We start from the raw sequence: 12329 nt of genomic DNA, 5'->3' as shown, positions 1-12329 counted from the left end.
AAAAAGAGGGAAAGGGAGAGCTTCCATTGGACCCTGATAACATGTAGGTGGAAAAGAATACAGAAGGCTTGAGACAGCCAGGTTCTAATCCCAGATGAGAATTACACACAGTCTCAAAACTCTACTATCACATATCCCCAGATAATTTCTTAGTCTCTAGCTTCTTAACGCAAATGTAGGAAGCTATTCAATTTATTTTTTTAATTCTAAAACCCTATGATCAACAGATTCTGGTTGTTATTGCAGGTCAGTTCATTCTAAGAAAGTGAATTTATAAAGGGACACAACATAAAAGTCAGAAAAAGGGATACAATTTGTGTCCTGAGCAATCATTCTGTATAAACCATTTCAGTGCTGAACAAATGGTCTTGTAAAAAATAAAAAAATAAAAAAAATCTGTTTAATGTTCTATGGGGGCAGGACACACACAAGACCTATCCTGCACTCCCTATTCAGGCAACATTCCTATTCAGTGTCAGGGGTTAGACTGCATCAGAATAGGAGAGGGTGCTCATGCTTGCCAATTTTGGTGTCCGTTATGTTGCATCATGCTGTGGAGACAGGATGCAGCAGGAGGAAGAGAGCAGGGAGAAGAGAAGAGAAGAGAAGAGAAGAGAAGAGAAGAGAAGAGAAGAGGAGAAATGTATCTGTAAGGCATACATGTCCACAAGCAGACCCTTAGTCAACCAAGCAACAGTGTACATGTGTGTGGGCAGTGTGTGGAGCTGGGTAGGTGCACATCCCTAATATTTGCCCATCCTTTTTCTTAAAAACCACTGAGTGGGATTTTCAAAAGCCTTCAGCGTTGGCCTAACTCCTTTCCCACTAAAGTCAATGGGAGCAGAGTTGGGCCAGTGCTGAGTGCTTTTTTAAATCCTACCCAATATTATTGTTTTGACTTGGGCAAGTTGGAGAATCTGTATTGATGTAAAAATAAATTAAAAACACGGACCCAAGGTTTCTTCCTTAAATTTTGGAAAACCCAATGCAATTTTCTGCAGTTTAAATATCTTCTTAAAAATTCCTAGAAATAGATTCTGCATAAAGGAATCTGGTAGGATTGAGTTTACCTCCTTAAGAGAATGAGGGCTTGCTAGAGGACAAATATTACTATCTGAAAAGAGGAAGGGTAGGAAGACTTCAAGTTGGGACATCTCTTCTCCCAGCAGGTACTATTGCTGGTCTGTTTAGTAGCAGGAAAGGATCAGAGCCCCAGATATTCCTCAATCAGTCACTAGCTTCTCCGACTTTAGATTCCCCTACTGGGCAAGTCCTCATTTCACCAACCTAACCCTACTTAAAACCCTGCTTCTATTGACTTCAGTGGGAATTTTTCAAGCTAGTGAAAAACAGAACTACTTCATTTATCATTATTTTAAGCTAATACCTAGATTATGCTGTAGGACTCAGGCTATAGTACGGCCCACTGGTGGTGACAGGCACATACATGTTAAACTCCTAGCCCAGACATTTGCCAGTTGTAATCCTTGTTCCAAACATTTAGATAGGATTAAAAGTAGCTTGTTGCTTAAATTCCTCCTTCTGTTTTCTTACCCCTTAAAATTACATTCCTCTGAAAAGCAAGTGTTTTGCCTGGTAAACAAAGATTTATAATCTGTCATTTACTGTAGTTCATTTTAAACTTGTTTTTAGAACAGGAGGCTATGCTGTTATATCCATCCAGATTAACAAGATTTAGGTCTAGATGTTTGTTTCTCTCATACTAGTCCTCTTCTGGTGTGCTGTGCCTAGCAAGTTCACAATGAGTATCTAGTACACTCAAATACAATTTGCACATGACAGATAATAGTAATCTGCTTGACCTACTGTATGTTCCCAACTAATCGTTTGCTAAACTTGAATCCAACTGGGGTGTTTATCTTAAACCAGGAAACTAACCCTCAGCAAAATGTGCAATTTTGACGGAATGCATGACAAATCAATGCAGGGTTCATTGCTGACAATATTTTCCTATGATGTTAAAAAAAAAGAAGCGGATGTTTTTATCCAAAGCGTAGAATACAGTGTCCTAGCTCCAGTGACAATGATACATTTTAACTGAAAACATGCCAGAATATAAATCCTCTCTACATTTTCACCAGGTTGCATAAAACAGGATAACCTGTCTGGGCTGTGATTCTTTAATTGTTATATGGAATGATGTTGTTTTGTTCAGCTAGATATTCATACATATCTCAGGGAATAATAGGCTTTTTATTTAAAAAAATAATTGGTTGAGAAATTAAAAAAAAATCTTTAAAGGAACATACAAATTATTTGAAGGCCAAACTGTATTTTATTGTTTATTTTATTTATCTAAAATTACAAAATTGCATGTAGATTTCTATGTAGACTACTCATCTTGACTTTATGTAATTTTGGTACATGTTCAGATACCATTGTGATGAGTGAAGTGCTGATAGATACTGTAGACAGAATTGATTTCCATCATGCATCAACAAGATAACATCTTCAGAAACAAGCTCTATAGCTCTGAGGGCAACAGTGCTTCTAGTTTAAGCTTAAAGCATCTACAAGACTCAGTCCTTTCCTCAGATGTTAAGTTATTGTATATTATACTGCAATTTAGTTCTGAAAATGCAAAGAAATTACTCCAATTCCTTGTTACAATAAAACAGACAGTATGTGTATGTTTTCATAATTCTTTTTTATTCATGGTCTCTGAAGAACATGACATTTTTGGGCAGCTTTGGAATAAAGAGCACAGAATGTTATTATAAGTAATATAAGTTTCCAAAACAAACCGAGGGTACTATACTTGAAAAAGTAGAGCTCTCATCCCTCATGTATACAAGTCATTTGATGTAATGGAAGAACCCTACATATACAAATAATGATCAACAGGGTCAGATCAATGGTTCAGCTAGCCCAATCTCCTGTCTTCTGACAGTAATTGGTGTCAGATACTTCAGAGGGAATGAACGGAAGAGGGCAATCTACTAGTGATCCATCCCCAGTCATCCAGTCCCAGCTTCTGGCAGACAAAAGCTTAGGGATACCCAGAGCATGGGGTTGCATCCCTGACCATCTTGGCTAATAGCCACTGATGGACCTATCATCCAATTCTTTTTAGAACCAACTTATATTTTGGCCTTCACACCATTCCCTGCCAATGAGTTCCACAGGTTGAGTGGTTGTTATGTGAAGAAGTACTTCCTCTTTATTTGTTTTAAACCTGCTGCCTATTAATTTCAATGGATCCCTGGTTTTGTGTTATGTGAAGGAGTGAATAATACTTCCCTATTCACTTTCTCCACACCACTGATGATTTTATAGACTTCTGTCATATCCTCCCTTAATCATCCCTCTTCTAAGCAGAACAGCCCCAATCTTTTTTATTTCTCTTCATATGGAAGTTGTTCCATACCCCTAGTCATTTTTGTTGCCCTTCTCTGTGCTTTTTCCAGTTCTAAAATATCTTTTTTGAGATCGGACAACCAGAACTGCATGCAGTATTCATGGATTAATATAGTGGCATTACATTTTCTGTCTTATTATCTCTCCCTTTCCTTAGGGTTCCTAACATTCTGCTAGCTTTTCTTGACTGCCATTGCACACTGAACCAATGTTTTCAGAGAAATCTCCACGATGACTCCAAGATCTCTTTCTTGAGTGGTAATAGCCAATTTAGATGCCATCATTTTGTATGTACAGTTGGGACAATTTTTTCCAAGGTGCATTACTTTGCACTTATCAATGTTGAATTTCATCTGTCATATTATTGCACAGTCACTCAGGTTAGTGAGATCCCTTTGTAACTCTTCACAGTCAGCTTTGGACTTGAGTATCTATCTTGAGTAATTTAATATCATCTGCAAACTTGGCCACCTCACTGTTTACCCCCTTTTCCAGATAATTTACTAATAAGTTGAACAGCACTGGTCCCACTATAGAGCTTTGGGGGACTCCGCTATTTACCTATCCCCATTGTAACAACTGACCATTCCTACCCTTTGTTTCCCATCTTTTAACCAGACCTTCCCTCTCATCCCATGACCACCTATTTTGCCTAAGAGCTTTTGGTGAGGGATCATGTCAAAGGCATTCTGAAAGTTCAAGTACACTATATCCACTGGATCACCTTAGTTCACATATTTGTTGACACCCTCAAAGCATTCTAATAGATTGCTGAGGCATGCTTTTCCTTTATAAAAGCCATGTACAAAAACCATATACAATTTTATAAACTTCAGAAAGTATACAAAGTGACAGGGTTCAGTCTTAGATTTGTGCAGCATAATATCAACAGAATAGATTTTTAAGATTGCTTACTTTGATTGGAGAACTGGTGTGTTGTGCTTCTGGTGGCTGTCCCTCGTCTTCAGGTACGGTTGGCATGGTAGCTGATGAGAGACACGATGGACTGCAATGTGGACTAAAAAGACCATGCACTGCTGGGAATGTCTGTTTCAAGTTAACCTCAAGGGATAAGCACTGAGATGCCTTGTGATCCACAGACTATAGTGTATGCCAAAAATACAAATCAAATCCATTTAAAATCTATGTTCAAACACTGGGGATCACTTTATAACAACAAACAGTAATAAAGTTTAAAATTAAAACCGATGTGCCTTCTTGCATTTTATTAACTAAAATTTCAAAGATCAAATATAACATAATAAAATATTTAAAGGAACAATCTTCCTTATTTTACTTGATTTTTTTTTCTGTTTCCAAGGAGATTTTTCAGATTTTCTGCATTTGATTCGCTTGTGACTATGAACTGCCCTTTCCAAAAGTTCTTTAGAAAGGGAGAGCGTGCAATGGATACCTACAATATATCCCTGAACAAACACTGCAACCTTACTACTGCAGAGTGTGATCTCAGATCTGATATGCTAAGGAGGATGAGAAAGGAAAATCTCCAAGACAAAATGTTGCTGATTCAGGAGGTGCCACTTTTCCTCTGAGCTAGTATTGAATAGGTCTATGTGTACCTTGCACAGTTCGGTTAGCAAAGGGTTTTCACAAATTGGTCCCTGGAGGCTCACTGCTGCAGTTACAACTGAATCAAACCTCTGCACAATTTTTTTTAGTGGTTTGGGTTTAACAAACTGGAATCTCCTAAGAACAAGCCTCAGCCAGCTTTCTAACCCTCTCACACTCATCAGAGCCCCCCTTCTTACTTTAGATGTCTTTAGGGTTGTTGAGGGAAAGAAGGAGGGAGGCTGATTTCAGGAATGGAGGTTTACTGGCTTCCAAACTATGCAGACATTCAGTCCATGTTCACCTAACATTCAGGGGACTAGAACAAAGCTGATGAACACATTGAATCTTGAATGCCTGGCTCAGTTCAAGTAGTTTTGAGATTCAGTGCCACTATTTTGCACTAGGTAATACATCAATAGCTAACACTAGTGTTAAGGGCTCTGTCCTGTCTGAGATGCTGTCTTTTAGGGTATGTCTACACTACCCACTGGATCGGCGGGCAGTGATTGATCTATCGGGGATCGATTTATTGCGTCTAGTGTAGACGCGATAAAAATCGATCCCCGATCACTCTGCCGTTGACTCCGGAACTCCACTGTGGCAAAAGGCGGAAGCAGGGTCGATGGGGAAGCGGCAGCAGTCGACTCTCCACTGTCCTCACAGGCAGGTAAATCGACCTAAGATACGCCGACTTCAGCTACGCTATTCGCGTAGCTAAAGTTGCATATCTTAGGTCAATTCCCCCCTCCCCACCCAGATAAGGCATAAAATATAACTCCTGATCAAATGCAGCCATTGTAAATCCTGTAGCCATTTTTACAAAACCCAAAGATGTTAACTCTTGTCCTGACCAAGTTTCAACTCTGGAAATTATATTTGCCTACCTAAATTCTCCATGCACTTTCAACTGGAGGAAGTATTCTTCACTTCCTGTCTTAAACCAAGAGTGGCTGAATTTCAGAGGTGGTTACTGTAATTCTTATGGAACTCATTTGTACAGCACTTTGGATCCATTTGGGTGACAAGGACTGTATAATAACCAAGAGCATATATTCCAACTTTTGCTTCAAAGAAAAGACTGCCTGATGGACTTATTAAGGCAATACAGTCATCACATTCCAAGAACATATTTCCTGGGGAGTCTATCTTAACCTGTACTTTTCAAGAGGATTTTTTCTGCTTTTAAGAACATCGAAAAAATGTGGGACATGTCTTTTTAGCAATCTTAGAGTTTTGAGGTTTCTGTGGTAAGTTACTAACTTCCCATAGCTATTAGGCCTCTTCCTATGAACCCAGGTCAGCCGGGGGCATCTCTTTTCCAGTGAGAGTTATGCAAAGTGAAAAAAACAATTATGTCTAAGAAAGGCTGGAAGGAATTTTATGGCTCCATTTGCATAGGATCTATTGGCAACAAGGGGGAAAGAAAGCAACTGCTACTTTATTACAGGAACAGAGGTAAACTGCACAATACTATACTTTTAAATTGTATTATATAAATTTGTTACGGTAATTAAAGATAGAAAAATATTAGCACTGCATAGCACAGACAGACCCTGGTCACTGGCGGGCAGGATCGAATCTGGGACCTCTGGAGCTTAGTTCATGAGCCTCTACTGCATGAGCTAAAAGCCATGTGGCCCTTAGCTAAGGCTGTAGAGCAGACTCATTATTCTCTCTCTCTAAATGATCTCGGTGCCACTGGATGGGACAGAACACTACACCCAGGAGTGTGGGTTACAATTGTAGTCCTGTAAGTATATGTACACACCTTCAATGTTTTCATTGTGTACTATCTATGCTCAGACTAAGAGCCTGGTTTAGTGGTGTGAGCACAGAACTGGGAGCCAGTAACTTCTGAATACTAGTCCTGTCTCAAACATTAACGCTGTGGATTTGAACTTGGAACCAAATTTTTAAAAACTTGCACTAATTTTGGATGCCTAAACTAGAGGTGTTAGAACTATTACCTTACATTAGAAACTCTGTTCAGAGGTGCAAAGCAGCTACAACTCCAATGGAAATCAGTGGAAGCTGTAGGTACATGATGCCTCTAAAAAACAAACCAGACCCTTGGTGTCTCAAACTGGATACCTCAAAACTGAGATACCTCAGATTAATGGATGCTTAAAAATGTTGTCCCCTTAACCTCCCTTACTTAGCTTTTCTATCGAATAGGGGATGATAATACCCACTTCATGTGGGTATTGTAAGGGTTAATTAGTTAAGTCTCTAAAGCAAGTTGAAGAGGAAAAATACTATATAACATGAAGAATTATTTTAAGTGGTGTTCACTGTATATTATATTGCAGTTACTAAGCACTAAAACCTTACTGTGACCCATGGTGGACAGTTTATGAACATGGTTAGTAAACACATAAGAGAGTTTAATCTACTCAGTGGCTGGCTTTTGGTAATTGCCTCACACAGGGTCTCACACAAAGGTCCTGCTTTAGATAGGCTTCCCTGGACAGAATGCAGGATGATTTAGTTGGGTTTGGTCCTGCTTTGAGCAGGGGATTGGACTAGATGACCTCCTGAGGTCCCTTCCAACCCTGAGATTCTATGATTCTATGACTACAGTGATCCCACCATAAAAGCAAATAAATACTATTTTACTGAAAAAAGGTATTGGTTAGAGAGGATGCAAACTAGATTGGGTTTGACGTCAGTGCAAGGGTGTGTATACTCACCTACACAGCAGACAGACAACTTTCTACAGCTAAATCAAAACAACTTACTGAGTGAGCAAGTCAGATTTGTTGATGTATGATTTAATGAGAGTATCAAAATAGCAAAGACCGATCAACTGCTTAGTTATTCTGGTTCCATTAAAGTAGGGCAGATCTGGCTTGCATACTAACTACCTTCTTATTGTTCATGTCACTATGAAACTCTAATGGACAACAGCTTGTTGGTACATTACTGAAAGATTCTTAATTTTCTAGTTTAAACTTCAACTAGAAATTGGACAAAATAGAAACTGTATCTCCTAGGCAGATGGGTAATTAACATTCTTTCTTGTTTCACTTTATCTCCCGAAGTATCAGCTACCTGCTAAAGTTTATGCACTGGTGAAAATTAGAGAAACATTGTGGCTTGAATTTACATTTATTGTTTTGTTAGCTCTCAGTATCACTGATAGGAGGTACAAGAGAAAAGAAATGAAGAACACTTACGTGTATATATTTAATGTCCTCTCAACACACCCTAAGTAAATCACGGAATGAGGTGGATATCAGAGGCAGAACTCACTGCTCAGTTTACCATGAAGGCAAATGTTAACTATATTAATTTTCTGGCTGGTGAAGAGCAGGTACATTATGTCTGTGTGTGCTGGGAAGAATAATCACCACCTACAGTTGTTGGTCAATAAAGGATAGAGTAGCCTACCAGTCCTGAACAGGTTCAACACTTGAACCCTATTATTTTCTCCCAACTCTGAATCACTGCATCATTCCTAATCTTGAAGGATCAGAGTTTTTTTGGTAAATGTCAATAAACATGGATTTCATTATACACATACACACCAAATTTATGGATTATAATCAAAATTTACAGTTAAGCGAAGTAAGAAAAATGCTGCTTGAGCACTTATTAGAGTTTGATGTAAGGTTATTTACTTTATATATGTTGACATACAGGGGCGGCTCTAGCGATTTCGCCGCCCCAAGCACGGCGGCACGCCACAGGGGGCGCTCTGCCAGTCGCCGGTCCAGTGGCTCCGGTGAACCTCCCGCAGGCGTGCCTGCGGATGCTCCACCCCAGCCGCAGGACCAGTGGACCCTCCGCAGGCACGCCTGCGGGAGGTCCACCGGAGCCGCCTGCCGCCCTCCCGGCGACTGGCAGAGCACCCCCCGCGGAATGCCGCCCCAAGCACACGCTTGGTGTGCTGGGGCCTGGAGCCGGCCCTGTTGACATAGGATATTGACAATTTGGATTTTAGCAGTTGTAAGTTTTAACTTTTTGAATCTCAATGTCTACTACCATTAAATAACTGTTGTCTGACACTCCCCCCTTAATTTCCCACAACTGTGAAAGTTTAAATTGATAAAAATAGAAAAAAAAATGCTCAAAAATAAATATTAGCATTATCAGTCAAAAATGATGATACATATAGAATTCTACAAAGTCTACTCATTCTTTACTCTTGAGTGAGAGATTGTTTTGTCTCCCTTTGTAGGAGGAAGAGGCACAGATAATTTAATATTCAATGCCTTTTACATGAACTGTTAATTGTAAACTGTCTTTTACTAATTTAAAAAGTTTTGATCTAACTGTTTCATGAAAGAACAGGAAGAATTTGTCCAGCAACAGTTTGATTTTACCAGACTGACATTTAAACTGTTGCCATGATTGCTTTGGTGAATTACGCTAGTGACACCAGTCACAGGAGTCATAGCAGCAGCTACAAAAGTGTCGTGACCCTGCTGGTGTGCTTTAATGTAGTGCTCTTTGAAACTGTACTAGGGTAAAGCACACTATAGAACCTTTAGTGCACCTGGACCAATTAGTGCACAACATGGTTAGAGTCCTTTAGAAGTCACCAAAGGGTGTTACCCTATAATGTAAATAAACCCTTGCTTTTCATCTCCGGATACATAAGATCGAACAAAATCCTGCGACCTGAGCAACCTCTGAACTTGGTGAAAATTTAGATCCAAAACAGCTTTAAAGCTTGAGCACATAACTACATAAAAGGTGGATTTAGTTCTTTCTTAGGTCACAAAGGAAAATGAATTTGGTTGTTTTACCTAATTCTCAGCAAACACAGAAACACACCACCATATAATTTGGCACAGTTGACAGACAAGTACTCAAGAGAACCCTGGGACTGAAATATCAGGAATTATTTCAGGCCAAGACAGAGTTGTGCCTGCTATACTGCTAGATGTAAAATCTTTCATTCTATCAGCTACCTACTTAGCCTAATATGTCTTACTTTGATGAGCACCTAATTCAAATAATAAAAAAAAGACAACGATGCACCGTGCAATGAGGTTAACCATTAAACACCTCAAGTTTCAGTCCCTTGTTTTGATTAAAAACAAAACCCACCCACTCTTGCATATAGCGCAGAGGGACAGATTCTGTGCTGTGCCTCTCAGAAAGTACAGCCTAAGGGGCTGGTGGAATACAGGTTAATTTAAGCCACCATGGCAGTGCCTGGATCCTGGGTGGCGGGGGCCTGGAACAGCCTCTGGCATAATATTAGAGCCTTACTCAGGCTGCCGATGGGCTACTTTGGAGCCAGGAGCAGCCAAGAATCTCTGTATTGCTGAGCACTAAGAAAACTCCCTCTCCTGACCCTGTCACATCTCCTTTGGTGCTCAACCCCATCTCTAGAAAACACTATGCCAGGGATATTCTCCCTTGGCTAACTGAGGTGCCTTTGTGTCTCCTATACACTGCCACAGTGTCTTAGAGGGCCTAGGATCATCCAGGATTTTAGCAAAATATAAGCATATACTTTCCTTCCTAATAAAGACGTATACATTAGCATTGCAGTTTTTTATTTAGACACTTTAAACTGTAAAACTTACAGGGTCAGATTCTCTGGTACACTAAGACAGAGGTGTTACATAAGCAACAAATTAGCCTTAAACTGACTGGGGATATCCAGTGGAGAATTTACCCTGTGCAGGGGGTATCTCTGACACTTCCTGCATCCTCCCTTCCCTCTCATGTAAGGGGGGAAAAGGGGCATGTTGGGTCATGCGTGGGAAGGAGAGGAGAGGCGTGGTGAAGCAGAGCTCTGTCACACCAGATCATTCACTGGAGTGACCTTACATCACTGGCATCAATTGGGGTTGCTCCTATGGCCCCATAAGCAGAGCTTGGATGGAATGGAGACTCGAGCCCAATGTCAAAGAACAGACAATCACCAGCAATGAGCTATAGCAAGAATGGTAGGATCTGATCTGCCCTCCCACAGAAAACCTGCAGTGGGGAAAATAATCACTAGAAACTCTTCAGAGTTCACCATCATTCCCCCGTTAAGGTAAAGTGACTTTTATTGTGGGATATTGGGAGACAGGGTGAGCCTTGAAACCACCAGGGCTCAAAACCTCCATGTGGAAACCAGGTTACAGTCCCAGGGTTGTAGTGTTGAATGCCAGATGCTCCCTGGTCTGACATGAGCCAGCTGGTTACCTTTGGATTTATGCTGCCATTATAGCTCGGTACTGCTGGCTTTACCTCTCTAAGTTAAAGATTAGAAACCTCTTTATAAAAACATACAACAAAATAAGCTTCCAAGAGATGCTGTGGAATAACCATCACTGGAGATATCCAACGCTGGACAAGGCAGCCATCGATGGTTTAGGAATAACAAAATTAGTCCTGCCGTGTTTCATAAGGATGCACTATGGGCCTGATCAAATGTCCATTCAAGTCAGTGGAAGTATCTCCAGCAACATCAACAGGCATTGGATCAGGCTCTGTATGACCTTCTTCCATCCCAAAGGATTCTATCATTATGTTACTGTTGCTATTTTTATTAAAGCAAATGATCCACAATACCATTTCAAAACCAACCACGGAGTAACAGCAACAGCTTCAAAATAATCAGTTATAAATAAATACCTCTAAAAATTATTTTTTAACTCAATGCCACAAGCGAAGTGGAAAAGGATGGAGGATTAGAACATCAGTTCAGTTAAACCACTTCGTGGACTATAAGAGAAAAAATTTAGTTGTTTTAAACAAGGCAAACACCCTATCCACCAGATTCTACTTATTCTCACACTGAGTGACATGCAGTATAAATAAGTTTTGTTTAGTTCTTGTCTGTTATTGTACACCCTCTGCTTAAAATAGTTAGGTAAAAATGGATCCCCTTAGGGTTCAAATTTGTTGTCAGATATAGATCAGTGGATACAGAGAACTTTCTTCTATCACTGGGTAGCTTAGAACACAGTCTCCAGGAAATGATGATGTAGGAGCAGTATTCCATAAAAGGAAAAAGTATTCAGAAATGTTTGGCTTTTGATCTGTTCCCTCTGCAACCCATTTCACCACAGTAGAGAAAGCAGAGTATAATCAGTAAACTTACCCTCTCTGAGTCACAGCTGAAAACTGTGTTAGCAAGGGTTTAGAATAAAGATGCTTTACTCCATCTCCACTGCTAGTCTGACAGCTGACCTCAAATGCTCTGTCAAATCACAGCAAATATATAAGAAAAAGAGCAAAAATATAAACACAAAGTTTAGAAATTGTTTTCTTAAGATTCCCTGGTTCATATACTGCCCCCAATAAAGGCAAGCAACTCCCATTGGCAGTAGTGGGAGTTCCACATTCTTATCAAGGATAGTATCTGGGTTTCTGAATGAAATATTTTTGAATTGCTCTGTGTGGGCTCAATTTTCCATTGCCCTGCACTT

At 39.9% G+C, this 12329-nt stretch overlaps 1 protein-coding gene across 1 annotated transcript in view; it reads right to left on the bottom strand.

Annotated features, from left to right (window-relative positions):
* The window catches only part of IRAG1 (inositol 1,4,5-triphosphate receptor associated 1), an 89486-nt gene extending 77391 nt beyond the window's left edge, over window positions 1-12095 (bottom strand). The window contains exons 1-2 of the mRNA XM_045015068.1: window positions 12002-12095; window positions 4294-4479 (exon numbers count right to left, since the gene is read on the bottom strand). Coding sequence (XP_044871003.1) covers window positions 4294-4359 — 66 coding nt within the window. The 5' untranslated portion in view covers window positions 4360-4479; window positions 12002-12095. The remainder of the gene's footprint in view (window positions 1-4293; window positions 4480-12001) is intronic.
* Window positions 12096-12329: the final 234 nt, after the last annotated feature.

This window comes from Mauremys mutica, chromosome 4 (assembly GCF_020497125.1).
Source record: "Mauremys mutica isolate MM-2020 ecotype Southern chromosome 4, ASM2049712v1, whole genome shotgun sequence".
Taxonomy (NCBI): domain Eukaryota; kingdom Metazoa; phylum Chordata; order Testudines; family Geoemydidae; genus Mauremys; species Mauremys mutica.
Note: the sequence above shows the minus strand (reverse complement) of the source record. Positions and strands in the feature narration are given on the sequence as shown.